The 27502-nt window shown below is 46.1% G+C and overlaps 2 protein-coding genes across 2 annotated transcripts in view; one reads left to right on the top strand and one right to left on the bottom strand.

Annotated features, from left to right (window-relative positions):
• Nucleotides 1–5468, top strand: part of LOC129857384 (zinc finger protein ZFPM2-like) — a 109958-nt gene extending 104490 nt beyond the window's left edge. Inside the window, exons 5-7 of the mRNA XM_055925590.1 lie at nucleotides 244–450; nucleotides 1146–1370; nucleotides 1879–5468. Coding sequence (XP_055781565.1) covers nucleotides 244–450; nucleotides 1146–1370; nucleotides 1879–4430 — 2984 coding nt within the window. The 3' untranslated portion in view covers nucleotides 4431–5468. The remainder of the gene's footprint in view (nucleotides 1–243; nucleotides 451–1145; nucleotides 1371–1878) is intronic.
• Nucleotides 5469–5778: 310 nt separating this feature from the next.
• On the bottom strand, nucleotides 5779–26797 carry si:dkey-122a22.2 (uncharacterized). The gene is made up of 11 exons (XM_055925591.1): nucleotides 26518–26797; nucleotides 25945–26131; nucleotides 25710–25781; nucleotides 25548–25624; nucleotides 25207–25307; nucleotides 23625–23741; nucleotides 22710–22784; nucleotides 9638–9776; nucleotides 8369–8451; nucleotides 8124–8220; nucleotides 5779–6259 (listed from the first exon to the last, which is right to left on the bottom strand). Exons 1-11 carry the CDS (start codon nucleotides 26572–26574, stop codon nucleotides 6092–6094), a joined length of 1173 nt encoding a protein of 390 aa, XP_055781566.1. The 5' UTR covers nucleotides 26575–26797; the 3' UTR covers nucleotides 5779–6091.
• Nucleotides 26798–27502: the final 705 nt, after the last annotated feature.

Genomic DNA, 27502 nt, shown 5'->3' with positions numbered 1-27502 from the left:
ATTATTATTAAGTCCTTATAACATTTCCCTCTGGATGGAATTCCATACCCTCTGGACATCAGAGTTAGGAGTATAGTCAAACCACTCAGGGTGAAACATCAATAATAATATTATATAATACTGTCCCCAGTGGGAATCAAACCCATCAACTTAGCCACACAGGCTACCACTACCATGCTCTACCAACAGTCTCACAGGATAAAAACAATATTTTTCAGCATGTTCCCCTTCTGTCTGTTCCAGGTGGCCAGCTGTGGTGTACCACCACTAAGAACATCATGGGGGGCGAGGAACTAGTGGCGTTCGCCGTGGACTTTGACTCCCGTCTACAGGCCATCAACCACATGTCTCTGAGCGAGGGGATGTACCCGGCCAGACTGCTGGACACCATCCAGCTCCTGCCTCAGCAGGCTGCCATGGCCTCCATACTGCCCACCGCCATCGTCAACAGTGAGTTACAACACACTCCATGGCTAGTCTGTACTGTAGTCTCACCTAGGGCTGTGTTTGAAATGGACTCTATTCCCTATGTTGTCCACTACTTTAGGCCAAAACTTCAAGTAATGCACTATAGGAAAGAGGGTGCAGACTCTGGACAAAGGTATTGCACTATATAGGGAATAGGGTGCCGTTTTGGACATAGCCCTAAATGTCTGTCTGTCCATCCGTCTATGGGATGTAGATTAACCCAGATGAGTCTGTGTTAAGAGCGGTTGAGATAAGAGCAGTCGACCTTCAGTTTGGGTTCACATAAACACAGGCGAGCCTCCCACTAACCTGTTAATTGCAAAATACAAGCTTCATGCAAATAGTGCATTTGTTTACTTAATAAGGGCTATCTGGGTTCAGCTCGACAGGGAGGCTGCTCTGCTGCAGGCAGATGGTCCAGTGTTTCAGTTGCCCTTGAGAAAGGGCACCAGCCTAGTGGTATCAACACAGTCCTATCACAGACTTGGGTATTACAGGGGTCCTCCTGGCTTTGGGTATCAAATCAGAGCTATAAAGAGAAAGAAACGTGTGTGTGTGTGTGTGTGTTGTCCGTGCATATGTGTGCATGTTGTTGTGTGCGCACGAAACGTACACTGACGTTCTACCCTGACGTTGTACCCTGACGCTCTACCCTGTGTTTTACCCTCTCTCTCCAGAGGACATCTTCCCATGTAAGGCGTGTGGGATCTGGTACCGCAGTGAGAGGAACCTGCAGGCCCACCTGATGTACTACTGCAGTGGCAGGCAGAGGGAGCCAGAGAGCCAAGGGGAGGAGAACGACAACAGACCCCACCAGACACCCAGCATCTGCCCCTTCCCACAGTGCAACAAGAGCTTCACAAGCGCCAGGGCCCTGGAAATGCACCTGAGCACGCACAGCGGTGAGTAGAGATGTTCTGCTAGTACTAGTAGTATAGTAGTTGAGCTTCTACTGTAGTAATACTAGTAAAGTACTGTAAAGTAGACGAAATGTAGATTTATAGTAGTATCTCACCATTGAGTGATGTTGTGCTTATCATTAAAGGTAATCCTATGTATTATTTAATTATGTTGAGTAGTACAGAACAGTATAACTTTAATATTTTTCAGTCATTTTAGTATTCGGTTTTGTAATGAAAAGTATTGCTTGACAATAAGACAATGTCAGTTTCACATTAGTCAGGTAAAATAATTGGAAAAGTGAACTACTACTCTTAGCTCCATAAATATACACATCCCCCTGTCAGCTTAAGCAGTTGACAGTTTAGCTTTCAGCCCAACCAGAAATCAGGAGGGTTGGGAGTAAGCTTGGCATAATGCATCAGGTTTTGATCGTAGCCGTAGTTAACATTAAGGCAGAGTGGGAAGGCGACGAGGAATCTCAATAGTGTCCTTTTATCTCCCTAACAGGTGTCAAAATGGAAGAGACGCTCCCCCCTGGCACCAGCTTGAAATGCACAATCTGTAACTACACGGCGGATTCTCTTATTACATTCCAACATCACATCCTCTCTCACCTGTCACAGGCAGCCTTCAGATGCAATCACTGCCATATCAGCTTTCAGAACCACAGGGAACTATTGCAGCATCAGGACTTACACAGCCACCATGGCCACGGCGGTGGCAGCAAACTTCACAGGGAGAGCGACAGCGAGCACTCCCCCAGGGGAGCGGAGGAAGCCCTGCAGCAGGCGGCGGCCCGTGTCGAGCTGGCCAACCGGAAGGAAGCTCTCCAGAGTCCCAAAGGATCCCTCAGCAAGGACGCCACCACTGACAGCGAGCTGGAGAAGGCTGAGAAAAAGCCCATGCTGTCAGGGTTGAAGGGGGACGGTAGCCATCCGGGCAGTAAGGCCAGCTTCTCCTACACCCGGATCAAATCTGAGCCCTCCAGCCCCCGCTTGGCCTCCTCTCCTGTTCAGCATAACATGGGCCCCACCTACCCTATGGGGCCCTTCCTGTCCCAGTTCGCTTTCTCCCAAGACATTTCTGTCGTCCCGCAGGCTTCTGAGATTCTGGCTAAAATGTCAGAGCTGGTGCACCGGAGGCTACGCCACGGAGGGAACACGGTCTACCCTCCGGTGATCTACAGCCCCCTCATCCCCAAAGGGGCCACGTGTTTCGAATGCAATATCACCTTCAACAACCTGGAAAACTACCTGGTCCACAAAAAGCACTACTGTAACAGTCGTTGGCAGCACATGACCAAGTCGCCTGACTTCTCCAGCATCTCAGACAAGGCCGTGAGCCCCAACAGCGGCCACAGCTCAGTCAGTATGCTCACCGGATGCCACCCGTCTGAGGTCACCGACAGCCACCTGATGCAGTCGGCCTGTTTGTCAGTCAACTCTCAGAGTGTTCTGGACATGATCAATGCAGGAGGGGCAGTGAAAGGCCCTGGCCCAGAGAAGGAGCTCCCGGGGCAGGTGAAGAAGGTATCCACCACCCCGACCGGCGTAGAGGAGAGGCTGAACGGGAAGCAGCAGGCGGTGGAGGGGAAGAGCCCCACTGACACGCCTCTGGTGGAGACTGACGTCAACGACCCCAACCAGACTTCCTGTGCGGCCTGCAATATCACCTTTAGCCGCCACGAGACCTACATGGTCCACAAGCAGTACTATTGTGCTACGCGTCACGACCCCCCCATGAAACGCATGTCCGCCAACAAGGTTCCCTCCATGCAGAGGACCATGAGGACCCGCAAGCGCAGGAAGATGTACGAGATGTGTCTCCCAGACCAGGACCCGAGAGGACCCTCCATTGGGCAGCCAGGGTTCCTGGGGGTCCCTCCTATGGCGAACCCCTGTACGTCCCAGGAGGCGGTGGAGAGCCTGGCCGACCGCTTTCACCCTCGCTGTGACGTCTTCCCAGGGATGGTCCCCAAACACCTGGAGGCTTCCCTCACCGTCACCAAGTCTATCATGGCCCCCAATAGTAATGCCACTATGGACCAGCAGGAGCTGGACGCACCCATCGATCTCAGCAAAAAGTGCTCGCCCATCCCCAATGACAAGACATCGCCCAACTCCCCCAAAAGACTGTTAGACTATCACGAATGTACAGTGTGCAAGATCAGTTTTAACAAAGTGGAGAACTACCTAGCGCATAAACAGAACTTTTGCCCTGTGACAACAGCCACAGCCACCCAGCAGCACGGTGGTGAGACCATGTTCCCAGACGTGGTGAAGAGTGAAGGCAGTAATCCTGATGACGCCTACGATAAGAGCCCATGTGAGAAGAACGGCAACGATAAAATGATTGTGCAGAACGGGGGTGGAATGTTCCCCCCTCACATGGGCCCAGTGCCGGGTCTCAAGCCCTTCAGCGAGGCTCAGCTCATCCCGACTAAAGACGAGAACATGTTTCTGCCCCACTGCCTTTATCCCGGCGCAATAAAGAAGATGAAAGGCGCCGAGCAAATATCGCCCTACTTCGGGATAAAGCCGACCGATTACGTGGCCGGCGGGCTGGTCATGCAGGGCGAGAGAGAGGTGAGCAGCGAGCAGGAGCAGAGCACTAATGGAGGGGGACCAGAGACGGGGAGAGAGCAGCCTGCTGCCAACGGCTGCCCACTCCCCAGCAAAGAGCCACTGCCCCTGCTGCCCAAAAACAGGGGCATGGTGATAGTCAATGGCGGTCACAAGCCAGAGGAGCGCTCGGGATCGGGGCCCGTCCCAACCAACCAGGATAACCAATCCCACAATCCCCAGCAGCAAGAAGGCCACCCCTCACCCACGTGGGGCGCGGAGAACCCGTCCGACTCCAACGAGAACGTGTCGCCCGCGTCCAAGTCTGCGACCGAGGAGACGGTGCCCACAGTGACAAAGGGTTTGAATGGGACGTCCCAGGCTCCGGGCAGCGGGAAGTACTGCCGCCTCTGTGACATCCAATTCAACAACCTATCAAACTTTATTACCCATAAGAAGTTTTACTGTTCGTCACATGCTGCGGAGCATGTGAAATGAACTAGTTCCTGTTTAGTTTTCCTGTCCCTTCCCACTCCCCTTTTTTCTGTTTGGGTACACTGTCGTGTCTGGAATAATGCATCACTCACGCAGTTCTAAACGCTGCTTGTGGACAATCAAGAGAAGCTTCTTCTTTCATCATTTTAACACCTCATTGCAAATCATTGGTTAAAAAAGAAAAAAAAAGAAAAAATGAATCCAGAGTAATATTGGTGCCACTTTCTCATTTATTTATTTTACAATCAGTATTAATAGTAGTGATCTTAATTTAAAATTCAAATGAAATTTATATCAGAGTTGTTTGTAATGTTATTGTATAGTCATTCTTGTGTAGCACACATATTGTTTACACTGTAATGTAGGCTCAATGAAACGATAGAATACAAATGAGATGCATTTTAGACACAAAATAGCTACTGAAGCACTTGTCTATTCTTATTTGCTGTAACAGTTTTTGTATATGCCTAAATGTCATTTGCAGCTTTGCTATTCATGACTCTGATTCTTGGCCTTAACCCTTAGCTGGGATAGCCAGGTACAATCCAGCTGCATCTTCTGTTTTGGCATACACTTGGCTTAGCATACGTATGTGGCTGTGTCCCTGTCTCTTTTCTTCAACTCAGACGTGGATGTTTTCAGGAGGATGGCAACATTGTTGTATAGTACTCATATTTCTGTTTGCTGAACTACACTTTGGTCTCCCTTTTTAAAATTTGCTGTCGATGCAATACTTTGTAAATGAGGGAACATTACTGAAAGCAGTATTATGAGAGGGGGACTGCATATATTTGAGGGAAAAAAATTGTACAAGAATTACATTTATTGCTGTTGATGATGGACAAGCTGGGTGGGGAGGTTGGTTGACGGGGGATACTGGTGTAAAATAATCATTCCAATGTCCTAATTATGGGAGAAAAAAAGTTTCTTAAACAAACGTTGTTGCTATGCATGTATATGGATGGAAGAAAATTCCAGAACTGTTGGAAATAATTTTTATTTTGATGTGGTGTCATAATTAAACTTAAATCCTCAGGATAATCCAATGATGTTTGGTCTTTTCTTTCAAAGCTACAACACAGTACCAGTGTAGTGGATGTGTACATTAGATATAAGGGACAGAGTGATCTGTTCAATCCACATCACGGAAATTCAGCTTTACAGCGTGAATCAAATTTAAAGTCAATGTTCCCGCTTTAGAGGAGACAGCATTCGCGGTAAACGCTGCATATGTCGGCTCAATCTGAGATTACTTTTACATCGTCACGTTTACTTTCTATCATGGGATCTATAACGCTGCAGCTTTACAGACTGACTAGATCCCAGAAAGATAGTAGAGTTAACACAGACACAAATTAAGAAGACTTTATTATTTATTTACATACATTAAGGCAAAACTGTCTGATATTTGTAATAAAGTATACAAAAAATAAATCAATCGATTGAAACCGGTTTAATGTGTGGACATATGTTCCTTGACATGTGTTCCTGTCAAAAATCATCACTGGAAAAAAACTAAACATGGAACCTCTGACATATGTCTTCATCTTCCAGTTGTGAGTGTAGTTGAGACATTTGGCAGCAGAATCAGTGTGTCACTGGCACAGAATTTAAACCTTGAAATTAGAGCATATGAACTAGATGTCTTCTATAGATCTCTATGGTCATTGGCTCTGCTGTTTGGACTGCCGTTGGGACACCAGCTTCGACAGATGCTTGCTAACAACAGACGGCCTCTTGTAGATCATCCTGCGGTCCCCTCCTTTAACATGGATCTGGTTGGCCGAGGGGTAGGTCTGCTCCAGTAACGTCTTCTGAAGCTGGGCCACCACCTGATATGGAAGCACATACAGTCAGTCAATGTTCATTTGAGTTAGTTTGAGGGCCCTGTGAGAAACAGTCAATATGCATTATCCCAATTCCATCCATCCCCTTTCTCCCCGAAGTGTGCAGTAGTGCAGTCCCCCAGAACTAGTGCAGTCGTTGGCTAAGATGGCAGCGACGAATGGTGCATTGCCTCGAGCTCATACAAAACATTGCAGGTTTCTTTTTCTAAAAAAAATCTTACTCAGTTTGTTTTGTGCATTACTTCATACCCCCCAGGTAGAACTATTGGAATTTGAATCGCTTGGTAGTCACACCGTCCACCTGACCTTCCCAAAGACGGCGGAACAATGGTCTATGTTCTTCAGTGAGGCGCCGGGTTGCCTGGGAGTCCTACCGGAGAGCAGGAAATAGACACAGATGGAGAGGCAGATGTGGGAGGGTCTTAGTGAGATTGAGACGCTGGGTGACCCGTCCTCCATTACCGAGCATACTACTCTCCAATGTTCAACCATTAGTGAATAAAATTGATGAACTCAGAGCGAGGATCTCCTTCCAGAGGGACATCAGATTCTGCAACATACTCTGTTTTTCTGAGACCTGGCTTTCCTCCCACATCCAAACAGATTATATACAACCAGCGTGTTTGACAGTTCATCAAGCAGATAGGAAGAGGGCTCTGCTTTATGATCAATAACAAGTAGTGCGACGAGGAACACTTACAGAAACTTGCGAGCTTCTGCACTCCCAACTTGGACTACTTGGTCAAATGTCACCCTTTTTACCGTCCGAGAGTTTTCAGGGATTATCGCTACTTTTGTGTACATCCCGCCCTAAACTGACACCAAAAAAGCTCTCAAAGATCTTCATTGGACCCTGAATAAACTGGAGACCGAGTACCCGGAGGCAGCGTTCATTGTCGCGGAGAACTTTAACAAAAGTAATTTGAGAACCGTGCTTCCGAATTACTATCAACACATTAACACGGGTATAAGGACATCTCCTGTCCTCCTTTTGGCAAATCTGACCATGACTCCATTTTGCTCTTCCCCACCTACAAACAAAGACTCAAGAGGAAAGTTCTGGTGGTCAGGTATGTACACCGCTGGTCTGACCAATCAGAATCCATGCTTCAAGACTGTTTTGATCACGTGGACTGGAATATTTTCCTATGCTGTTCAGCTCAGCCTTCAATACCATAGCGCCCCCTGAGCTCACAGCCCTGGGGCTTAACTCCTCCCTATGCAACTGGGTCCTGGACTTCCTGACGGGCCGCCCCAAGGTGGTGAAGGTATGCAACAGTACCTCCTCCACATGGGGGCCCCACAAGGGTGCATCTTATTAGTCTCCTCCTGTACTCCCTGTATACCCACGACTGCGTGGCCTCACACAGTTCCAACTCCATCATCAAGTGTGCTGATGACACGACAGTAGTAGGCCTGATTACCAACAACGACAAGACGCCCTACAGGGAGGAGGTAGGCACTCTGACGGTGTGGTGCCAGGTGAACAACCCCTCCCTCAACGTCAGCAAAACAAAAGAGGTGATTGTGGACTTCAGGAGGAACCAAGCTGGGCACGCCCCCATTCTCATCAACAGTCCCATCAAGGAACCTCAGCCACCCGCTTGACGAATCAGACGAGGGCAGTACAGGAGCTTCATGGCTAAAACGAACATACATACAATAGCTTCTAGGCCCAGACCATCAGGCTGCTGAATAGCCACCACTAGTCAGCTACCTGCTACCTTGAAAGTTCTAGGATTTTTTCAACCCTACCCATGAGTACACACTTCAGGGTGAAGATTGAGAGATGGAATTGGGCCAGCCACTAGACAGACTAATGGAGGGAGGAAGGTTGTACACTACTCACTTGGTTTAGAGGAGCAGGAATTTGCTCATCAAAAGAATCCCCAATAATCACACTCACAGAAGTCCTACTGGAGAGGGGTTTGAATTTGGAGATTTCCCTGAAAGATTATCAAAACATTACATACAAATCTCAAAATAAGTTTGCTTTTACACTTGTACATTTTGGATATACTGTAGAGCATATCCAAAATGATTGTGTGATGACAGCTTGATATCACATTCACATGTACTGTATGTTGGTCTCACCTGACTTGAGAAGCACTTTCATTCAGGAAGAAATGTTCATCTACAGCACTGCTCTGGTGGGCTGGGTTACTGAGGAGGTACTTCTGAGAACACAAAGACATATGATAACATTGGACCATGGCCTGAAAGTAAATGTGTGTGTGCATTATAATCTTCACTTGTCTCTCTCCAACCGTTTCTCTTTCCCTACAATTGAAGCAAAATGACTCACTTGATGTCCTTATCTCCTTGGTAACTGTAGTATTTCAAAAGCTGAAATCTCTGTTGCTATCAAAAAGTGAGTTCCAGGAAATAGAAACAAGATATTTTCACAAACCATTCAGACTTTAACCTGGAACAGTTATCAATAGTCACAGTCCCCCCTCTCTCCCTCTCCCCTCTCTCTCTCCTCCTGAGGAACGATCATTACTCTACCACTAGCTCCATCCCGTGGCTATGTTAGAGATTTTTCTCCAACACAACAAGGTTGGACCATCACACCTGGACATCTCCTCCTGCCCAATAACAGAATAGGGCATTTCATTTCTGGCGTCAGCAGGTATATTGAGGCACATTAAAATCACACATTCAAATGCATGGTTTAAAAATAAGACATTGAGAACATACGAGCTGTTGACCTGACCCCAGATATGTTCATTTGGTCTTTAAGATGGACCTGACGCCTTGAGGTTTTCAGCAATGTTTCAGTCAGACTCACCTGTCTCTGTATGAGGTCTTCAGCGATGTTTCAGTCAGACTCACCTGTCTCTGTATGAGGTCTTCAGCGATGTTTCAGTCAGACTCACCTGTCTCTGTATGAGGTCTTCAGCGATGTTTCAGTCAGACTCACCTGTCTCTGTATGAGGTCTTCAGCGATGTTTCAGTCAGACTCACCTGTCTCTGTATGAGGTCTTCAGCGATGTTTCAGTCAGACTCACCTGTCTCTGTATGAGGTCTTCAGCGATGTTTCAGTCAGACTCACCTGTCTCTGTATGAGGTCTTCAGCGATGTTTCAGTCAGACTCACCTGTCTCTGTATGAGGTCTTCAGCGATGTTTCAGTCAGACTCACCTGTCTCTGTATGAGGTCTTCAGCGATGTTTCAGTCAGACTCACCTGTCTCTGTATGAGGTCTTCAGCGATGTTTCAGTCAGACTCACCTGTCTCTGTATGAGGTCTTCAGCGATGTTTCAGTCAGACTCACCTGTCTCTGTATGAGGTCTTCAGCGATGTTTCAGTCAGACTCACCTGTCTCTGTATGAGGTCTTCAGCGATGTTTCAGTCAGACTCACCTGTCTCTGTATGAGGTCTTCAGCGATGTTGTCGCCCATGATGGCTGGCTTTAGCAGCCCCAGAATGATGAGGATGCGGCTGATGCCTGTGGCAGCTGAGAATTGCATGGCTTGGAGGGATGGCACCAGCTGACTGTACCTACAGACACAACAACATGTGACTAACTATAGAGACACACAGAACATAACATGTGACTAACTATAGAAACACAGAACACAACATGTGACTAACTATAGAGAATCAGAACACAACATGTGACTGTACCTAGAGAGACAAATACACAACAGACACACGTACTGTACCTAGAGACAAACACACATCATCAGATTGTCAGGAATGAAAAGCTTAGCAACACCAGCCCAACAACTACCTGACTCAGAGACGTCATGCATATTACTTTTATTATTACTTTTTTTGTTTTGTTGCGGGCACCAATGTCCTAAATCAATATATTTGAAAACGTTTGTGCAAAACATTTCTTAATATACACTGAACAAAAATATAAACACAACATGTAAAGTGCTGGTCCCGTGTTTCATGAGCTGAAATAGAAAAATCCCAGAATTGTTCCATATGCACAAAAATCTTATTTCTCTCAAATTTTCTGAACAAATTTGTTTACATCCCTGTTAGGGAATATTTCTCCTTTGCCAAGATAATCAAGAAGTTGATTAAACAGCATTATCATTACGCAGGTGCACAATAAAGGGCCACTCTAAAATGTGCAGTTGTCACTCAACACAATGCCACAGATGTCGCAAGTTGAGAGAGCGTACAATTTTTGAAAACTGTCAGAAACCGTCTCAGAAGTTCATTTACGTGCTTGTGTTCACCGGGATCTTGCCCTGAATGTAGTTTGGCATCTTAACCGACTTCAGTGGGCAAATGCACACCTTCAATGGCCACTGGAGAAGTGTGCTCTTCACAGATGAATCTCGGTTTCAACTGTACCGGGCAGATGGCAGACAGCGTGTATGGCGTCGTGTGGGCGAGCGGTTTGCTGATATCAACGTTGTGAACAGAGTGCCCCATTGTGATGTCGGTGGGGTTATGGTAAGAGCAGGTATAAGCTACGGAAAATGAATACAATTGCATTTTATCAATGGCAATTTGAATGCAGAGATACCGTGACAAGATCCTGAGACCCGTTGTCGTGCAATTGATCTTCCGCTATCAACATCATATTTCAGCATGATAATGCACAGCCCCATGTCGCAAGGATCTGTACACAACTTCTGGAAGCTAAAAAAGTCCCTGTTCTTCAATTGCCTGCATACTCACCAGACATGTCCCCCATTCAACATGTTCGGGATGCTCTGGATTCCAGTTCCCGCTAATATCCAGGAACTTCACACAGCCATTGAAGAGGAGTGGGACAACATTCCACAGGCCACAATCTGCCTGATCAACTCTATGCGAAGGAGATGTGTTGCGCTGCATGAGGCAAATGGCGGTCACACCAGATACTGACTGGTTTTCTGATCCATTTATTTCAATTGACTGATTACCTTATATAAACTGTTACTCAGTAAAATTGTTGTGTTTAAATGTTTGTTCAGTGTAATTGCATGCCTCTTCCTTTAACAGACAATAATTTAAATGGATGTCCAATCCTGATATTAAATGATCCCCAATTGCAATATTTCAAAACTGACAAGAATGGTGTATGATTATAGAACAATGCATGCAATATGATTAGAAAACAGCCCTTGGCTAGGCAGTGTTTCACTGTTCTTTAGGCTGTGTTTCACTGTTCTTTAGGCTGTGTTTCACTGTTCTTTAGGCTGTGTTTCACTGTTCTTTAGGCTGTGTTTCACTGTTCTATAGGCTGTGTTTCACTGTTCTTTAGGCTGTGTTTCACTGTTCTTTAGGCTGTGTTTCACTGTTCTTTAGGCTGTGTTTCACTGTTCTTTAGGCTGTGTTTCACTGTTCTTTAAGCTGTGTTTCACTGTTCTTTAAGCTGTGTTTCACTGTTCTTTAAGCTGTGTTTCACTGTTCTTTAAGCTGTGTTTCACTGTTCTTTAGGCTGTGTTTCACTGTTCTTTAGGCTGTGTTTCACTGTTCTTTTGGCTGTGTTTCACTGTTCTTTAGGCTGTGTTTCACTGTTCTTTAGGCTGTGTTTCACTGTTTTTTAAGCTGTGTTTCACTGTTCTTTAGGCTGTGTTTCACAGTTCTTTAGGCTGTGTTTCACTGTTCTTTAGGCCAGCAGCAATAAGCCCTCTAAGCTGAGAGATTACAGGGGAGAGATGAGGCTAGCAGAGTCCTTGACCTTAGTTTCAACTACAACATCATAGCGATGTGTTTATTCTGAACAATCTTGGTTACAACAGTGTTACATATAGACAATGTCGCATCGGTCTAAAAACAGACCTATTGGGAATATTCATTCGAAATATGATATTAATAAATATGTATTTTCAGCCAAAATCCTAAACTTTCTCTAACAGACGTTTTGACAGGAGAGAATGAGAGATATTTTTTGGGGCAAATGAGGAGAGCAGCGCTGGGATTTTGTAACTCAGGAGGGCCAATCGGTCTCGGCTCACTGGTGCTTTGAATTGGCTGGTCTCAGCCTGCAGAGCCCAATCAAGTGGCGTCCGCCTCACAGCTGCCCCCCCCCGCCACCCAACAACCAGTGCTCAGCCCCCCACCCCTAGTGTTCAGCCCACCCATCTCAGACCACCCAAAGCCCTGAGCCCTTGCCCTCAGTGCACCCCCAGCCCTAGCTCTCAGCCAACCCACCCCACTGCTCTGAACCTCACAGTTATCCCCACAGCCCTCACCCAACTGCTAGGCCCACAGCCCCAAGGCCCAGGCCTCAGCTCACCCCACAGTGCTAGTCAGGCCCACAGCCTCCAGCCAGGCCTCAACCTAGAGTGCACCCCCCCCCCCCCCGACCCAAAGTGCTCACCCCACAGCTTTCACCGCAAGTCGACATTGGCTTGTTATTTCCCACGTGATGCGATAAAGTTTTGTCAAAGGATGTAAATCCTTATAAGGATGTGGCGTGATGTCTAGACGAGGCAGTAGCCTGATGTCTAGACGAGGCAGTAGCCTGATGTCTAGACGAGGCAGTAGCCTGATGTCTAGACGAGGCAGTAGCCTGATGTCTAGACGAGGCAGTAGCCTGATGTCTAGACGAGGCAGTAGCCTGATGTCTAGACGAGGCAGTAGCCTGATGTCTAGACGAGGCTGTAACCTGATTGGGCCTCAGGTATTTGGAGAAACAAATGTTAACAGTCTTCCAGTCTTAAACTTCAGCAACAATACACGTGCCGTCAATGGGACGTTCTACCTGCTACACAGCAACCAACCAAAATGGCTGATGGCAATGCCGGATCCCTAACGGCTGTATTGTAGCAGGGCTGTTAGGAAGAGGTCACAAATAGACAAAAGTTTAATGGTGGCAGCAGACAGGAAAATAGTTGCTGCTACCTGTCTCAATTTCAGCTTCACAGACCATTTTTCTTCTTCAAATCAGACATTTAAAGACTGACATTTTGACATTATCATCTTCCTTGCCACTATTTCACCCCTGAAGTCATTCTCGCCCCACAATTTAGAATGGACTCTTATAACCTGGCTCTTTAGGGACTGCTCTGTCTCCACACATTTCCACCTGTCACCTTTTCCTCTCCCTTAACTTTATCAGCCCCTGTTTGAATCTGGTCAAATCATTGCTCTGTCTGTCTGTCTGTCGCATTATTTCAAAGATTCTCCAGCCACCTGTCCTGTTCCTTCTTATTCCCTCCATTTTTAATTCTGCCCGGGAGGGAGGATTATGCGAGGGAAGGCATGCGTGTCAAAGGGAAATTTAGCGGGTAAAGACAGCCCAGATTGGCGGGATGAATTAAGGCGATAAGAGGGGAGGGAGTGGAGGAACCATGTGCAAAACGCCTCAGCCATGTTGGTCATTTCAGAGGGCTCTTCTTTCCCCTTCCTCCTCAGGAGCGGCAAGGCAATATCTAAATTAATAACGTGGTGAAATGAGTTTGTGCGGCGGACTTTCTGCTGTTTGACTTTCCCATCTGGATTAGTGCAGGCTGAATAGACGCTCTGTTACTTTTGTTACAACTGTCGCAATTCACTGTCGGAATTTGGCCCCCCGACAAGATAAGAGGGCCCTGCCTCATTAGCATGTCATTCCATATGCAGGGCCTCCATTACCTGAGAGGGAGCTCACGGACAAAATAGACTATTACACGAGTAGAACGTGGAACATGTTCTATTACATGACTAGGAGAGAACACAGAACACGGACAATTACATTAGAACACAGAAAAGGGACTATTACGTAGGCTAGGATGTAGAACATGTTCTATTACATGACTAGGAGAGAACACAGAACATGGACAATTACACAGGTTGGCATTTTATTGTCATGAATCTTGCCCTGGAGGCAACTCTGCAGAGTGGTCACTAGCTGGCACAGCCACAAATTCATACAATCTTATTTTAAACATAACCCTAACCACACTGTTAAGTCTAATGCCTAACCCTGACCATAAATTACATCCAAAAAGTACATGTTGGTTTTCATACATTTTTACAATACAGCCAATTTTAACTTTGCAGCTGGCCCATCTAGTGGAAATGGGTCAGTTCTGCCTCCTGGGCAAGATTCATGAAAATAAACATCAACCTGAGAGAAAACGGAACATGGACTATTACAGGAGAGAAAACGGAACATGGACTATTGCAGGAGAGAAAACGGAACATGGACTATTGCAGGAGAGAAAACGGAACATGGACTATTGCAGGAGAGAAAACGGAACATGGACTATTGCAGGAGAGAAAACGGAACATGGACTATTGCAGGAGAGAAAACGGAACATGGACTATTGCAGGAGAGAAAACGGAACAAGGACTATTGCAGGAGAGAAAACGGAACAAGGACTATTGCAGGAGAGAAAACGGAACATGGACTATTGCAGGAGAGAAAACGGAACATGGACTATTGCAGGAGAGAAAACGGAACATGGACTATTGCAGGAGAGAAAACGGAACATGGACTATTGCAGGAGAGAAAACGGAACATGGACTATTGCAGGAGAGAAAACGGAACATGGACTATTGCAGGAGAGAAAACGGAACATGGACTATTGCAGGAGAGAAAACGGAACATGGACTATTGCAGGAGAGTAAACGGAACAAGGACTATTGCAGGAGAGAAAACGGAACATGGACTATTGCAGGAGAGAAAACGGAACATGGACTATTGCAGGAGAGAAAACGGAACATGGACTATTGCAGGAGAGAAAACGGAACATGGACTATTGCAGGAGAGAAAACGGAACATGGACTATTGCAGGAGAGAAAACGGAACAAGGACTATTGCAGGAGAGAAAACGGAACAAGGACTATTGCAGGAGAGAAAACGGAACAAGGACTATTGCAGGAGAGAAAACGGAACATGGACTATTGCAGGAGAGAAAACGGAACATGGACTATTGCAGGAGAGAAAACGGAACATGGACTATTGCAGGAGAGAAAACGGAACAAGGACTATTGCAGGAGAGAAAACGGAACAAGGACTATTGCAGGAGAGAAAACGGAACATGGACTATTACAGGAGAGAAAACGGAACATGGACTATTACAGGAGAGAAAACGGAACATGGACTATTACAGGAGAGAAAACGGAACATGGACTATTACAGGAGAGAAAACGGAACAAGGACTATTACAGGAGAGAAAACGGAACAAGGACTATTACAGGAGAGAAAACGGAACAAGGACTATTACAGGAGAGAAAACGGAACAAGGACTATTACAGGAGAGAAAACGGAACAAGGACTATTACAGGAGAGAAAACGGAACAAGGACTATTACAGGAGAGAAAACGGAACAAGGACTATTGCAGGAGAGAAAACGGAACATGGACTATTGCAGGAGAGAAAACGGAACATGGACTATTGCAGGAGAGAAAACGGAACATGGACTATTGCAGGAGAGAAAACGGAACATGGACTATTGCAGGAGAGAAAACGGAACATGGACTATTGCAGGAGAGAAAACGGAACATGGACTATTGCAGGAGAGAAAACGGAACATGGACTATTGCAGGAGAGAAAACGGAACAAGGACTATTGCAGGAGAGAAAACGGAACAAGGACTATTGCAGGAGAGAAAACGGAACAAGGACTATTGCAGGAGAGAAAACGGAACATGGACTATTGCAGGAGAGAAAACGGAACATGGACTATTGCAGGAGAGAAAACGGAACATGGACTATTGCAGGAGAGAAAACGGAACATGGACTATTGCAGGAGAGAAAACGGAACATGGACTATTGCAGGAGAGAAAACGGAACATGGACTATTGCAGGAGAGAAAACGGAACATGGACTATTGCAGGAGAGAAAACGGAACAAGGACTATTGCAGGAGAGAAAACGGAACAAGGACTATTACAGGAGAGAAAACGGAACAGGGACTATTACAGGAGAGAAAACGGAACAGGGACTATTACAGGAGAGAAAACGGAACAGGGACTATTGCAGGAGAGAAAACGGAACAGGGACTATTGCAGGAGAGAAAACGGAACAGGGACTATTGCAGGAGAGAAAACGGAACAGGGACTATTGCAGGAGAGAAAACGGAACAGGGACTATTGCAGGAGAGAAAACGGAACAGGGACTATTGCAGGAGAGAAAACGGAACATGGACTATTGCAGGAGAGAAAACGGAACATGGACTATTGCAGGAGAGAAAACGGAACATGGACTATTGCAGGAGAGAAAACGGAACATGGACTATTGCAGGAGAGAAAACGGAACATGGACTATTGCAGGAGAGAAAACGGAACATGGACTATTACAGGAGAGATAACGGAACAAGGACTATTACAGGAGAGAAAACGGAACATGGACTATTACAGGAGAGAAAACGGAACATGGACTATTACAGGAGAGAAAACGGAACATGGACTATTACAGGAGAGAAAACGGAACATGGACTATTACAGGAGAGAAAACGGAACATGGACTATTACAGGAGAGAAAACGGAACATGGACTATTACAGGAGAGAAAACGGAACAGGGACTATTGCAGGAGAGAAAACGGAACAGGGACTATTACAGGAGAGAAAACGGAACAAGGACTATTACAGGAGAGAAAACGGAACAAGGACTATTACAGGAGAGAAAACGGAACAAGGACTATTACAGGAGAGAAAACGGAACAAGGACTATTACAGGAGAGAAAACGGAACAAGGACTATTACAGGAGAGAAAACGGAACAAGGACTATTACAGGAGAGGAAACGGAACAAGGACTATTACAGGAGAGGAAACGGAACAAGGACTATTACAGGAGAGGAAACGGAACATGGACTATTACAGGAGAGAAAACGGAACAAGGACTATTACAGGAGAGAAAACGGAACAAGGACTATTACAGGAGAGAAAACGGAACAGGGACTATTACAGGAGAGAAAACGGAACAAGGAGTACCACACAAGTAAATATGGAGAAAATGTGGACTATTGCAGGTGTATAAAACAGAGATTCATCACACAAGTGTCAAAAAGAAAGTGTAATATAAAACTACAAGTGATTAATTGGGAGATACCTGTGAAATACAGTGACACCAAACAGAAGGTAGAATTATTCTCATTGCTACCTTGTAGTGTTACTTGGAAATACTTCTAATACAGGGCTCCAGTCACATTCAAGTTCCGAACATTTGTAAATGAAATCAAAGTGCCATTCTTCCTGAGATGAACAACTACTGAAACTAGAGACATGAATGAATGAATGACTGCAGACAGATGGCCTTTTTATTAAACCAAATGAGCAATTCCCCACTTGGCCAAAGTGTGGCAGTGTTGTACTACCCAGAACAGCCAGACCAGCAGCAGTTCCTTCCTCCCCGAGTCAATACTATAGATTCTAGTGAAGGAAATACATGGGGGCCCGAGACAGCCCTGCTTGATTAGTGGAACGGAGCAACAATAGTTACGCTTACAACGGTGCCAATTAGAATTAATTGGGGTTCCTGACTCTCCTGCTTGTCTCTGGGGAGCTGTGCTGTTCTAACAGTTAGAGGCTGAGAGGAGGTAGAAACATGGCTATTCTCTGTACAGAGTCTCTCTCTCTCTCTCTGCACAGTCATGGTTTTTCAATTTTCATCAATCGATATCCTAACAGAGCACGTCATATTTCCTGGTGTTACTGTCCACTCCACTAGGTCTTGTCTACTCCCAGAGCACATTGGTGAAGCTGCCTATCTGGGCCCTGAGTACCCCATGACATGGTTTGGGAGGCTTGGAGCCTGGCCTTGCTCCACTGGATTATTGAACACAGGCAAGCAACACACCGAGTGAATGAGCTCAGAGGAGAATGCTGCTGCTACATGTGCCTGGTCTGCAGAGTGGCTGGACTGCTGTCTGTCACTATACAGTCCTCAACTTAGACATAGCCATAGCAACAGAGTATGGAAAGATCTTTACATCAGCTCTGGTATTGGAGGTGTTGTCAATAACGTCACATTCTACCTCGTGCACGTCCTTTGACTATTTTTGGAAACGGCAGCTCACAACTTCAACCCTAGAGACGGTCCCTTTTTAGTCATGCGTTTCAGAACCAGCCTTCTACCCAGCCTGTAAAACTGCGACTGAAAGCGCAGATGGACACACACTTTCAACAAACAAAGTGAAAAGAAAAGCATTTGGTTGATAAATCAAATTAAACAAGAGGAATCATCTAAGCCCATCACACCAGTCCATCATCTGACAAAGGGACAGTGAAACAAAACTATCTCTGCCTCCCTTCCTCTGCTAGCGGTCTGGCTAGGGGGGTCTGAGTGTCAGAGAAACAGGAACACAGTGTGCCCAGGGCCGTCTGAGACAGTCCGTATCCTCAGTGTGCCCAGGGCCGTCTGAGACAGTCCGTATCCTCAGTGTGCCCAGGGCCGTCTGAGACAGTCCGTATCCTCAGTGTGCCCAGGGCCGTCTGAGACAGTCCGTATCCTCAGTGTGCCCAGGGCCGTCTGAGACAGTCCGTATCCTCAGTGTGCCCAGGGCCGTCTGAGACAGTCCGTATCCTCAGTGTGCCCAGGGCCGTCTGAGACAGTCCGTATCCTCAGTGTGCCCAGGGCCGTCTGAGACAGTCCGTATCCTCAGTGTGCCCAGGGCCGTCTGAGACAGTCCGTATCCTCAGTGTGCCCAGGGCCGTCTGAGACAGTCCGTATCCTCAGTGTGCCCAGGGCCGTCTGAGACAGTCTGTATCCTCAGCGTGCCCAGGGCCGTCTGAGACAGTCTGTATCCTCAGCGTGCCCAGGGCCGTCTGAGACAGTCTGTATCCTCAGCGTGCCCAGGGCCGTCTGAGACAGTCTGTATCCTCAGCGTGCCCAGTGCCGTCTGAGACAGTCTGTATCCTCAGTGTGCCCAGGGTACTAATGAGGGATCAGATGATGAATGGGGCCTGGCTGGATGTGATATGGAGTCTCCATCTGGGCTCATAACTCTCAGGTTTCCATACCGGTGAGACTGATCCACCACCAGACCACCCCCCAGCTGGGCCATGCCCAGGCCAAGCCCACCACCCCAGCTGGGCCATGCCCAAGCCAAAGCCCACCACCCCAGCTGGTACAGTAGCTCATGTGTGCCTGCTGAGAGACAGACAATCAGGTGGGGCTTCCATCACCTCCACCACACCATCAGACACATTGCTTTGACCCACTGGTTCTGCTCATTTATAATGACACTGCAGTTTGACCAACCATTACCCCTTTAAAGTAAACGCCTTCTTAGGAATTGAAGCCTCTTCCTCTCACCTTAACCGGCACTGTCCTTTTCTTCTATTTGATATTATGAGGAGGGCAGATGTTGGTCATACTAACATGAAAACAACTTTGTCCTGAATATCTGAAATAAGGAAAATAAGCAACATCATGAATGTAATTAGCCTATTTCTAAATAGTTATACCCCAGTGATTTCATGATGCAAAGGATTCAGTTTGAGTAAACACATTTGAAAAGCTAGAGTAAAATGGTGTTTTGACAATCAAGCAAACGCTCATTAAACAAACAATAAGGACAAGCTCATTAAAATAGAATACTTCCCACTGTTTTGGATTATATTAAATAGGAGTCAATATTTTCCAGAGACAAATTCATTCTGTAATACACCAACTCTAATACACACACACACACACACACACAAACACCGTCTCTCACACACACAAGTTATAAGGTCCAATTATAAAATGAAGTCTGGTATCTATGGTTCCCCATCTCCTTCCTATATAAAACACTAAACACTGACTGTTACAGTAGATATTAGGAATCTGGCCTTCATGCCAATGTGTTATATTTACATGTAGGCCATTGTCTAGTGTAGACTTTAGGGAGAGTGTAGGGTTGCCTGCAGATTTATGTGATTCTGCTATATATTACACTATCATCAAGTGCGAACACGAAGATACTGTACATATGAAACTGGGTCAACTTCACAAGACCCATTTTCAGGGCAAAGAAAACAAACTCATTGTATGCGCTTCATCCTGTAGGGATCCGACTAAAACTATGTCCCTGAATGAATGCAATCTGTATGGCTAGACAGGGCCTTCCACTAACTCCTGGCGTTCTGCTGACTTTATTTCTCATTAGGAAGTATTATCTCTGGCTCATAGCCTCAGAGGAGAAATACCAAAAGGAAAGAAATAGCCTGGGATCCAAACTGAGACAATGGTGAAATAGAGCATATCAGTTTGGATTCCAGGCTAGGGAACTCTAGTCTCCATCTCGCTCTACTTTCAAGTTCATATAAAATAAAATAATAAATAAAAAAGGAGAAATTCTCAGGAGACGGTGCCGATTCATTTTGTCTGATAAAACAGCAGTAATTTGGGAGAGAGCCGTGGTTAATGAGAAGGACTTTGATGTGTAAATTCTGGAGCCCAGGCAGAGAGCAGCCTCGCTGATACCGTCTCCTCAGGTACCATCACGGCGTGTGTGTGTGTGTAAATTCTGGAGCCCAGGCAGAGAGCAGCCTCGCTGATACCGTCTCCTCAGGTACCATCACGGCGTGTGTGTGATGTGTAAATTCTGGAGCCCAGGCAGAGAGCAGCCTCGCTGATACCGTCTCCTCAGGTACCATCACGGCGTGTGTGTGATGTGTAAATTCTGGAGCCCAGGCAGAGAGCAGCCTCGCTGATACCGTCTCCTCAGGTACCATCACGGCGTGTGTGTGTGTAAATTCTGGAGCCCAGGCAGAGAGCAGCCTCGCTGATACCGTTTCCTCAAGTACCATCACGCGTGTGTGTGATGTGTAAATTCTGGAGCCCAGGCAGAGAGCAGCCTCGCTGATACAGTCTCCTCAGGTACCATCACGGCGTGTGTGTGATGTGTAAATTCTGGAGCCCAGGCAGAGAGCAGCCTCGCTGATACCGTCTCCTCAGGTACCATCACGGCGTGTGTGTGTGTGTAAATTCTGGAGCCCAGGCAGAGAGCAGCCTCGCTGATACCGTCTCCTCAGGTACCATCACGCGTGTGTGTGTGTGTGTAAATTCTGGAGCCCAGGCAGAGAGCAGCCTCGCTGATACCGTCTCCTCAGGTACCATCATGGCGTGTGTGTGTGTGTAAATTCTGGAGCCCAGGCAGAGAGCAGCCTCGCTGATACCGTCTCCTCAGGTACCATCACAGCGTGTGTGTGTGTGTGTGTGTAAATTCTGGAGCCCAGGCAGAGAGCAGCCTCGCTGATACCGTCTCCTCAGGTACCATCACGGCGTGTGTGTGTGTGCGCGCACAACGTTGTATGAATGTTAAGTTGTATTGGACGTTGTTGCCCTTCTATTATGTTCTAAAGAATGTCAATACACACATACTCCAGTGGCTCCGGATAGAACTACAAAAATGGTTTCAGTAATCTTGATATTACATATTTCTTGTTTTCTATCTAAAATCAGAGACTAATAATATAAATCTACTTTAGGCAGCAATCCTTTCCTCGGTTGATTTCTAAGTTGCAGAGTAATTGGATGTCCAGCCAGTACACTGTAGTCTGCTAGGCAGCAGGGAAATGAAATGAATGCCTATTAATCAGAGGATAATTGGACACATATCTCTGATAAATGACACGGCTCCACTTACAGTCACGTACAAATTAGGCCATTTTCAACAACTCATTTCTTATCTCACTAAAGAAATGAAATGTTATATAACCCCACAGAGCAAATGGGATGCTGGTGGAGGGAAATAACAGAGATAAAACTAGGGTTGGAAAATCCCTGGAACTTTCCTAAAATTCACAGGTTTTACAGAAATCCCACCGTTTGGAGGATCCTCAGATTTCCTGCATATTCATTGCTTATTCCAGGAATCTTCCAAGCGCAATTTTTGGAAAACATAGACTTTTTGGAAAAGTTACAAGAATTTCGCATACCAAATGTTTTAGTTTTTTTGCAAAGCATATGGAAAGTGTTTGTTCATGAATAATAACTTTGAATACAATGTTGCTGTTCAAAGATGTTACGCTTGGGGAGCGTGTAGCATTCACCCTCCAATTGATACAAAGAAAAGCAATATTGTAAATGGTAGGGTCAAACAAATTTTCAGCTTACATATTTTCATGTGTTTACCTGTATTGTTTTACAGCATATTACCATACTGTTATGTAAATCACTGCTATTTACTGATGACTATGAATAACTGACAGTTTCACTAATGTCCTGCCTGATTATCATAATATCCTATATGGTAATTTATGAACAATGAATATGAATAGGGTTATATGTCCATTATCCACAGCTTGACATGAATCATGCATAGGGAAAAAAGAGACTTATTATTAAAATGTGTGTCATCTCTCCCCCACCCTAATTGTCCTCTCTCATTTCTTCCTGATGAAAGAGAGTGTGATCTACTAATGAGTTCCTTTGGCCTCATTAATCATGTTAATGCTGCTTCCTGTCCAAGAGAGATAATCAACTACAGTGGATCCTATCCACTATCCATACAGCAAATATGGATGGAGTCAAGGGCTTGAGTAACACAGTAGTACCAACTCGCTCTGCTCCTCCTTTCTCCCTTCCCTCCCTCTCCTCCATTCCTCCTCCTCGAGGTGACTTACCAGTACTTCTGCCACTGGTCTTCCTCAAAGATGTCCTCTGGAATGGGATCAATAAGGACAAGGTCTGACACCTGCCTGAGGACGGAAGAGGGGGGGGAGAAAAAGAAAGAGAAAGAGAGCGAGAGATGACACAGTGGGAAAAAGAGAGGACACAGAAAGAAAAAAAGAGAACGAAACAGTGATGAAGTGGGCCTCCAGTGTCCGTTCTGACCCTTCCCCTATACCCTTCCTGTCCTGTCCGTAATGAGTGTGAGAAGAATTTCTCTGCCCCGATTGTCTGTCTGTCCATCTGATTGATCCAGGCCCACTGGCAGACAGATGGACCCACACCCCATCACCACATCCAGGGGGGAATATATTTTATTCTGCGGGTGTCATCCTCTCACCATCACTTAATTTACTCTCTTAACTGCCGCACATCACGGCTGATGAAACGCTAAATCTCTCACCTCGGGCCGGGAGGCTGATCCCTCCCTGCTCGTGTTAATCACTAGGTTTCTCAGAAATGGGGGTTGGTGGGGATGTGGGGAGTGAGGGTAGAGAATGTATGATGTCCCTGGGTTTGATGCAGTGCTGAGTCTAGCTACAGATTGTGATAATACTTTTGAAGTACTGGAGTTACTGTAGTCAATAATGTGAGAGGGAAGATGAAGGAACTCAAACAGAGATGAGAAAGTGAGAATGCCCAAAGTTTGTCAAAAACTGTACAAATCTTTCCCTTTCATTTGGGATAGAGGCATAAAGCTGAATCTACACAACCACTTTGGAGATATGAACATATCAACCAACTTTTGGAGTGAACCTATCACTAAGTGATCTCAATATATTTTGACTTGTGGCAAGTTTGGCAAAAAGAAACGAGTTAGCCTATATTTTCCATTGAGATTCCGTTGCTAGGTGGGCAGGGAGACTCACGCGTCATGGATATGGCTGTAGAACCTGGCGTTGAGCGTGCCCAGTTCAGACCCCACCAGGATGAAAGGCGTGGCTAAACCAGCTAACCTGATGAGGCGGTGGAGGTCGTCCACCATTCTGTAGGGGGAAAGACATCAATCAATTCATCAAATGTATGTCTTTACAACCACAGCTGTCACAAAGCGCTTTTACAGTAAAACACATCAAACCCTAAGTCGGCAGCTACACCATAACAACAGAAACACTGCCATTGAAACCCTTGAAATCAGTCAATGTAAAGTAGCCTAGTGGAAGAAGCCCCTGAAGTCCCCACCTTTGCCTTGTAAAGCAGGACAGATAGAACAGAAAATCATCCAAAAGTAAAAGAGAGAGGGAGCATCGTCATCAGGTGAAATGCAGCTCCCCACAGACAGCCATCTGTTGTGTTGGGTCTCTTACACTAATAAATCAACATTGGAGAGAAGAGGCTGGGATGAAGAGGTTTCACTGCAGCAGCAGGGAGAAGACAGCAATACAGTCATCAAACCCTCAGCTTGCCAGCTTATTGAATTCTGGATAATTGATTGCTTGTATCAGAAGAAGACAGCCTGCTCTGCTGTTAGCCTGTGCCAGATCCCAAGGTAACAGAGAATGCTGACCTGACCGTCCACATACAACCACGACGACATCCACCCATCACTCAGACAGATGTAATGCTTAACAACACGTTACTTTGTCAGCCAGAGAGATTAGGGGAGAGTCAAGGACAGGGCAGGCCATGGCAGGGAGATTGTAGGGCAATGGACCCCGATGTCTCTGACTGGACAATCCATGAGGTGGCCACACATGGCGCTTAGCCAAGGGGAATAGTAAATCTTATAAGGAATGGTGTGTGTGCTTGTTGAGAATCAGGGCTTTAGAATAACTTGCATCAAACACCTATTACCTTGACTGTAGTAGTAGACTATTAGGTAACACTATTTTTGGGGTACTTTTTACCCCCTTTTCTCCCCAATTTCGTGATATCCAATTGGTAGTTAGTCTTGTCCCATCGCTGCAACTCCCGTACGGACTCGGGAGAGGCGAAGGTCGAGAGACATGCGTCCTCCGAAACACGACCCCGCCAGGCCACACTGCTTCTTGACACACTGCTCGCATAACCCGGTACCCAGCCACACCAATGTGTCGGAGGAAACACCGTACACCTGGCGACCGTGTCAGAGTGCACTGCACCCGGCCCACCACAGGAGTCGCTACAGCGCGATGGGACAAGGACTTCCCGGGCCGGCCGAACCCTCCCTAACCCGGACGACGCTAGGCCAATTGTGCGCCGCCTTGTGGATCTCCTGGTTGCGGCCGGCTGCGACACAGCCCGGTATCGAACCCGGATCTGTAGTGACGCCGCTAACACTGCTTTAGACCGCTGCGCCACTCGGGAGGCCTATTAGATAACACTTTACATTAACAATGCATGAAAAACAAGATGGAAAGGATGCAAATTTGCATGACAGAGTAGCCTATAACTGCTTCATTTTGGTATTCTGGGGCAAGCAGTTAGAGGTAAAACTTTAAAACGACAGGATAGAGAAAACAAGATTCTTACTGTCCAGTGGTTGAAATCCCCCAGACTTTCTCCGTCCCTGTACTTTCATTCTGCAGGACTCTTTTGCTGAACCCCAGTCCCACTCTGTCATAAGTGCACACCTGTGGGTGGGAAAATAGGATCATCAATCAATCAAATGTATTTTTTAAGCCTTTTTCACATCAGCAGTTGTCACAAAAACATTGGAACCAGGACAAGATTTGCAACCATGTTATACACAATCGTCTTCTGGTCAGGGAATGTAGTCCATCAATTTGTTTGTCCCACAAAAATAAAACCCTTCTAGAACTGTTGAATCATTAACAGAGTTGCCTGAAACGATGTACTGTATTTCTCCTTACCTTGGTTAGCAGTGCAACGTTCTCTTGTACATGGAACCAGATGTCAGAGGACATACCAGTGGGAGCATCCAGTATGACTACACAGGAAACAGAGTAGTTAGGGCTTACATCTGAGAGGAAATGACAGTTGTGTTGACATTTCTGGCAAGCTAGCAGACTTACCAACTGGCTGTCCTTGTCCTTTGCACATCAGGTGCATCTTTTGACCTAAACCGATATCTATAATTTCACCATCTGAAAAAAAAAGATACAAATTAATCAATGCTGATAATCTTAATCATAATGTAAGGGTTTTATTGGCCTTCTGTACTCATGTACGCATTAAAGAATAAAGTTGAGAGAGGAAAGTGAATGTCAGTGAGGCAGGAAGGTGAATCTCATGTTTGCAGCAGGTTACCTTCTGGCAGTAACAGTTGGCCCTCTCTTTGCAATGATGCATAGTTCAGAAAGGGAGGGATGAGGATGATGAGGAGGAGACATTTTCCAACTGAGGTAACGGTCGACCAGCATCTGCTCGTTTTAGCCCCTTGTTGTGGTCGATGTTGTTGACTGGTCTCTCCTGAACCTGCAGTCTGTCTGTCAGTCTATCATAGGAGAATAATAATCAACATGTTATATCAATGTGTGGATAAGCTACCTAGCTAGTATTTACAGCTGTCAGAAAGCCATAGTTACATAAACATGTGTCAGTCAAAATGCCTCTACAATGAGCGTTGGAATGGCTTTAACTAACGCATTGTGTCCACGTGTAAGTTAAGTCATGTAATCAGTGTAACGTTAATGGAAGATAGTAATATCAGGGCTAGGTAAAGTAATTACCTAGGCTACTAGCTATGCCTTGCGGTAGTACTTAGCTAGTTCAGTTTGATCTGAACATCTGAGAGGAGATGGCAGTGGTGTCGACATTTCTGTCTCGCTAGCTAACCAAGCTAGTAGATTAGCAGCCTAGCGAAGTACAGTAGATAGCTACCTTTTTGTCTGTCCTAGCATCTCCAGTGGCTTCTTGACCGTCTGTCCTTCTGCGCATTTTTGAGTGTCAAGTTTGAATAAAGTATTACATAAACTATCTATCTATCTACTAGCTGATACCGGGTGGTGAATGCACAGAATTGAATGAATGCACCGCGTTAGCTAGAACTTCCTGGAAATGTACAGACGCCGAAATGGGACAACAATGCGTTTAGCTAAGAATTGACACTGCAGCAGAAATTAGTGTTCAGTGTTCACTGCCACCGCCTTCTTCTTCTTCTTCTTCTATGACGTTTAGCGGCGGTTGGCATTACCGCCACCTACTAGACTGGAGTACAACTCCCTTATACACTGCTCAAAAAAATAAAGGGAACACTTAAACAACACAATGTAACTCCAAGTCAATCACACTTTTGTGAAATCAAACTGTCCACTTAGGAAGCAACACTGATTGACAATAAATTTCACATACTGTTGTGCAAATGGAATAGACAAAAGGTGGAAATTATAGGCAATTAGCAAGACACCCCCCAAAACAGGAGTGATTCTGCAGGTGGTGACCACAGACCACTTCTCAGTTCCTATGCTTCCTGGCTGATGTTTTGGTCACTTTTGAATGCTGGCGGTGCTCTGACTCTAGTGGTAGCATGAGACGGAGTCTACAACCCACACAAGTGGCTCAGGTAGTGCAGCTCATCCAGGATGGCACATCAATGCGAACTGTGGCAAAAAGGTTTGCTGTGTCTGTCAGCGTAGTGTCCAGAGCATGCAGGCGCTACCAGGAGACAGGCCAGTACATCAGGAGACGTGGAGGAGGCCGTAGGAGGGCAACAACCCAGCAGCAGGACCGGTACCTCCGCCTTAGTGCAAGGAGGTGCACTGCCAGAGCACTGCAAAATGACCTCCAGCAGGCCACAAATGTGCATGTGTCTGCTCAAACGGTCAGAAACAGACTCCATGAGGGTGGTATGAGGGCCCGACGTCCA

Source organism: Salvelinus fontinalis, chromosome 6 (genome assembly GCF_029448725.1).
Source record: "Salvelinus fontinalis isolate EN_2023a chromosome 6, ASM2944872v1, whole genome shotgun sequence".
NCBI classification, from domain to species: Eukaryota; Metazoa; Chordata; class Actinopteri; order Salmoniformes; family Salmonidae; genus Salvelinus; species Salvelinus fontinalis.
Note: the sequence above shows the minus strand (reverse complement) of the source record. Positions and strands in the feature narration are given on the sequence as shown.

Coding starts and splice junctions, on each gene's coding strand:
- si:dkey-122a22.2 (XM_055925591.1), bottom strand. CDS start 26,574: ATGCGCAGAAGGACAGACGGTCAAGAAGCCACTGGAGATGCTAGGACA. Junction 25,625..25,709: donor AGGACAAGGACAGCCAGTTG/GTAAGTCTGCTA, acceptor TTTCCTGTGTAG/TCATACTGGATGCTCCCACT. Junction 23,742..25,206: donor GGGATTTCAACCACTGGACA/GTAAGAATCTTG, acceptor TTCCCCCTACAG/AATGGTGGACGACCTCCACC.